The 1,996-nt window shown below is 36.5% G+C and overlaps 1 protein-coding gene across 1 annotated transcript; it reads left to right on the plus strand.

Moving 5' to 3' along the window:
- Positions 1-161: 161 nt before the first annotated feature.
- Positions 162-479, plus strand: Tsp_08456 (serine/threonine-protein kinase MAK; the record flags this gene model as incomplete). Its single annotated transcript, XM_003375417.1, is given in 2 exon segments — positions 162-325; positions 338-479. Coding segments are annotated over 2 exon segments (306 nt in total), but the record flags the coding sequence as incomplete, so codon positions are not given.
- Between the last annotated feature and the right edge of the window lie 1,517 nt (positions 480-1,996).

Below are 1,996 nucleotides of genomic sequence, written 5' to 3' on the forward strand. Positions count from 1 at the left end.
GTTTAGGGGTTCATTTGGCGGAAAGGAGAAATGAATGAATAATTTGACGATCATTTCCAAAAGGACATTTGGAGTTTAGTGAGTGTTTTAGCATGCTATAGTTGGAGTATAGAATAAGTAAATGCTTGAGAATAGCAGTGCAAGGATAGGAGGAATGTGAGATAGGGTGGTGTGCAGGAGTTCGACGGGTTACACTGCACGACGCGACCCTAACCGTATCAAATGATCAAAGTCCATATTTTCAAAGCTCACCTCTTCCTCTCCCGGTTGCGGTACCAGAGGCCTGCCGCCTTGCTAGGATCCCAGCAATGAGATCTCAAGCAAGGTTTTTTTTCAGCCCGACCGCCCCCGCGCCGCCCCCCGCCCTCCTGCCCGTTAACGGGGACTTCCCTCGGCGGAGTCTCCTAGTCCCGTGCTGGCCAGAGACCGGTTTTAAAGAGATGACCATGTCCATTTGTGTGGAAATGGACGCTGTTTGAAATCTTGTGCAATGGGATTTCAACACCTATGTGAATTCGTAAGACGTATCTGTCCTAGAGGCAGTTATGCAAATTCGCAATTGACGTAGTGCTGAGACTCTGTTTCAGTGCCAATCTAGTGGTGATCGTTACTCCCCCAAGAGGAACGGTAAGCGTCGCTATGCGTTTGTGTTATTGTTACGCCGGCTCTGACACTTGGCCAATGATTGACATCAGATTTGCCGTCACACCTTTAACTAGTTCATTTGGCGTTGCACCTTTCATCAGTTTAGGCATTATACATTAGAAATTAATCTCCATCGAGAGCATCCCCTTATAATCATACTAAATAGCTTAAATTTGTTAAAAATTTTATACATTAATTTATTTATTTAGGAATCTAAATGATACATAAAATATAATTTTCATTCATCTAATAATTGGGGAAATTCAATAATTATTTCAATAATTTCATAAAAGTTTATGAATTTTTCATTATTTACATTTCATCTTATAAAAGATTTTAATTATTCATTAATTTTATACTGATAATAATATATTTTTAGTGTAAAGCAGTTTTTTACATTAAAGAATGTAATATCAAAGTAGATTTCTACTTTAAAACAGTGTAATGTAAACAGTTAAAAGGGGTGTAATACAGTAAACATTAAATTAGCAATAATATATTTATTTATTATTGAAGAACTAACTATTGTTTGAATATAAATTTTTTACTTATAAAAATGTTAATCGGGGTCTCCTTAAATTAGGCAGTGGCAAAAGTAAACTTCGTATAAATGAAATAAACAATTAGCTTAGACAAGGTGCAACAAGTTTAATCTCTCTTTAAATAGGAATTAATTTACCATAAATAGACTTGTTATTAATCCGTAACATGTAGGAAAACAAAATATTAAATATGAGATTAATTTTAATATGCTAATTAGAAATTTTAAAATGCAACGTAAATACAGCACTGAGTATTTTAATTTTTAATTAGCTTAAATAACGTCACTCGTAACAACATATTTCAGCAGTGAGAGTTTTTTAATAAATGATTAACATACAATGTAAACACAAAAGTGGGTCATAATATTTTATAATTAGGCATAATAACGTCACTCGTAACTACATATTAAAGCAGGGTTTTTTAGTAGTTAATTAGAGGGTTTTAATTGCAAGCAAAAAACAGCAACTTACAGTTGTCAGTTTTATTTGAAAAGATAAGTAGGCATAATACATTAAATCAATAATGATGAGTTGTAAATCATACGGTAAGTATGCAAACATGAGTTGGTTCTGCAGGACAGTACATTAATATTGAGTATCAGGTGTGACGGCATTCGATGTGCATGAGGCGGCAAGGCTTAGTAGGCGTAACGATTCACATCTGCCTGGCAACGCACGCCATCTGGTGCGGAAGCTACGTCTTCGGCGGATCAGAATGGCCATCTGGTCCGTCGAGGGTGGATCAGATGGATCCACCCACGTCATCTCGGCAAAATCGTGACGTCAGCACGTGGGCTAGGAGGCGATGA

Source organism: Trichinella spiralis, assembly GCF_000181795.1.
Source record: "Trichinella spiralis strain ISS 195 chromosome Unknown Scfld5, whole genome shotgun sequence".
NCBI classification, from domain to species: domain Eukaryota; kingdom Metazoa; phylum Nematoda; class Enoplea; order Trichinellida; family Trichinellidae; genus Trichinella; species Trichinella spiralis.